This window comes from Citrus sinensis, chromosome 5 (assembly GCF_022201045.2).
Source record: "Citrus sinensis cultivar Valencia sweet orange chromosome 5, DVS_A1.0, whole genome shotgun sequence".
Classification (NCBI taxonomy): Eukaryota; Viridiplantae; Streptophyta; class Magnoliopsida; order Sapindales; family Rutaceae; genus Citrus; species Citrus sinensis.
Window position 1 is genome coordinate 15,070,033 of NC_068560.1, and position 2,933 is coordinate 15,072,965.

The window sequence follows — 2,933 nt, forward strand, 5'->3', positions numbered from 1 at the left end:
ATCTCGTAGGTAACCTAGTTACCCTCCCACTACGACGAGGTTCTAAAAGTGATGGTTGTTCAGGGATAATCTTGTGCTGATCAGCTGGTTGTTGTTGTTCGTCCTGTTCTATAACAGGTGTTGAAAACTGAGCATCAACCTGATCTCTTTTATTTCTCTAGTTTTACCTTACTCTTAGGTTATAAGTCATTATATAGTCTTCCTCAAAGAAAATAAAGAATATGTCTATAAATACATTTTTATCTTGAGGACTATAATTCAGAATTTCCCTTATTCCTTTAAGATACCTAAAACATGCAAGCTTCTGAACATGAATCCATCTTCTCTACCTCTGATTCTAGTACAAATACTAGTAAACTTCAAATTCGAATGTGTCTCAAACTATGTTTGTGACCTTTTCATAATTTCTTGGAGTAATAGACACCGAGATAGACGAAATTAAGTTCAACAAACTTTGCAGTTTTAAATACTAGTATCTGGAATAAAAAAGGTAAATGATAAACCACTTAACATATATCTTGTCTTATCCAAAAGAATCTTGTTTCTCCATTTAATTACACTGTTGTATCATAGTGTTCTTTGACAACCAAATAGAGCTTGAATTCTCCATAGAGATATTCTTTGTTTCGATCATATCGAAGTTCTTTTATGTTCCTGTCTAAATGCTTCTGTCTTATCCACGTACTCTTTTGAATTTCAAAAGCAATGGAATCATGACGCATTTAGACAAACATAAATAAAATGAATATTCATCAACAAGATTGATAGAATACTCATAACCTCTTATAACATGTAAACTGATTAGTCCGTATACATTTGTATGAGCTAAATCATCCAATACAATGTTATGCTTTTAGCTCAAAAAGAGCATCCTCGTCATATTACTTTTCTAAATAAGATTTATAGAGTTACAATGATCAATCTTAATAGGCCAGCAAGTCTATCATTAATAATTTTCTTAAAATTTTATTATAGTTTATATGACTTAAGCATAAATATCAGAGGTGATTTTGGTTAGAAGAAACATTTCTTTTCTTAGATAAATGCATATACACTTTATCATTATATCTTGCTTTGAATAGATCAATGGACTTATATGATATAAATTGTCTTTATAAATAACCAAAATAAGTAATAAACAGAGGATCAAAAAATAACAGTGTATTCATGTTTATTAAAACAAGCCACCGAAATTAAATTCCTCTAATATTTGGAAAAATAAAGACAAATATCAAAACTAAAGTCTTGTAAAATTGATCTAGCCTTTCAATTGATATAAACTAGCATGTCCTCAACTGCTGTTTGAAACTTTCTTCACTTGATCTCTTGGTTTCCTGAAAACCAAATAAATGAATTACAAATAAGATTAGTTATCTCAGAATTCACTATTGCATGAATCAATAGATATCTGAACTAATTAGGAAACTTAAAGATTTCCTATACCTGATTTTAATAATCTTAGGACAATCTTTCTTCTAGTGACCCTTCTATCCACATTTGTAACACTAGCCTTTTGGCTTGCCACTTCTTTTAGTGGACAGTTTGCCGATCCCAACTCTTTCTTGCTCATTCTTATCTTTCGACTTAAGCCTTGAAGAGAATCATTTTTCAGGAAGTTTTATGTTGTGATAAAATTCTTCTATAGCATGTAGTTCGTGCATTAATTCAATTAAGGTCATATCTTTATTGTTTAAGATATAGCTGACCTTAAACTCTCTGAATGTATCAGGCAAAGATTCAATCACCATGTTAATCTTTGTTTTATCATCGATTTGAACACCATGAATCTCTACATCATTCAAATAGTCCATCATTTTAAGGACATGATCATGAACTCTTGTGCCCTTTTCCATCTTAATATCCGTAATACGTTTTAATGTTGCTTCTCTGGCAAAATGAGTATTTTGCCCAAACATCTGATGAAGACTAGCCATTATTTCAGTGGTTGTTTCCATGCTCCGATGTTTCTTATGCAGTTCCACAGAAATCGAAGTCAATATATAGCGCTTAGCCATTTTGTTAGCTTCGCACCATTTCTCATAAGGCTCCCTTTGATTTCTATAATCGTATAACGTTGGTTCTGGAGGGCATGGCTGGGTCAACACATATTTGCAGCCTTTAGTAGTGAGAATATTAAATAGATTGCGTTTCCAATCTAAATAATTTTCGCCAGTGAGTTCATTTTTAACAAGGATAATTAATAATGGGTTGATGGTAGACATTTTCTGAATTAACAAAATAGACATGCATAAATACTTTGAAACAATATTTATAATAAACGACAAAAATGCAAAAAATCATAAATGCATTTTAATTTATTGTAACGATAATCTAGTACCGCTTTGACAAGCTATCCGTTGGGGAAGTCATGTCTACACTTACTAGACCCAATTATCCATTGGATTATTTACTTTCATGTAGAGACATGATAAATAATTATCGTTATCCCTTTGGGTTTAAATTTGCTAACAGAGCTTCGTTGGGAAGGTTAATAACAAATTTTAGTTGAGTGTATAACCATTGTTTCAATCTACGTATTTTTCATATCAATAGTCACCGTTGGGGTGAACAATCGATTGAAAAATATTTCAATTTTATCTTTGAAGAAGTTCATCAAATAAAATATCTAATATATAGCCTCTGTAGGGAACATCACCGTATCATGAAGTCGAGGTATATATATAATTTTATTATTGAACTAACAATGGAGCCCGTGGGATAAATTATCTTGAATTTTTCCTCTCCCATTCAATATTTTAAAATTGGTTTTTTCTTTTTAAAACATACATATTGTTAATTGCATGCTTCCTATAATATTATCTAGATGATATCCAATATTATTAAGCATAGGCAAATTACAAACAATATAACGAGATTCATGATTAATGCATGACATGTACCATTATGCATAGAGTGGCACTACCTATTCTATA

At 31.0% G+C, this 2,933-nt stretch overlaps 1 protein-coding gene across 1 annotated transcript; it reads right to left on the reverse strand.

The window, feature by feature from the left end:
* Positions 1-1,280: 1,280 nt before the first annotated feature.
* Positions 1,281-2,015, reverse strand: LOC107176113 (uncharacterized). The gene is made up of 2 exons (XM_052441114.1): positions 1,707-2,015; positions 1,281-1,334 (listed from the first exon to the last, which is right to left on the reverse strand). The coding sequence occupies exons 1-2, from the start codon at positions 2,013-2,015 to the stop codon at positions 1,281-1,283; spliced, it is 363 nt and encodes a 120-aa protein (XP_052297074.1).
* Between the last annotated feature and the right edge of the window lie 918 nt (positions 2,016-2,933).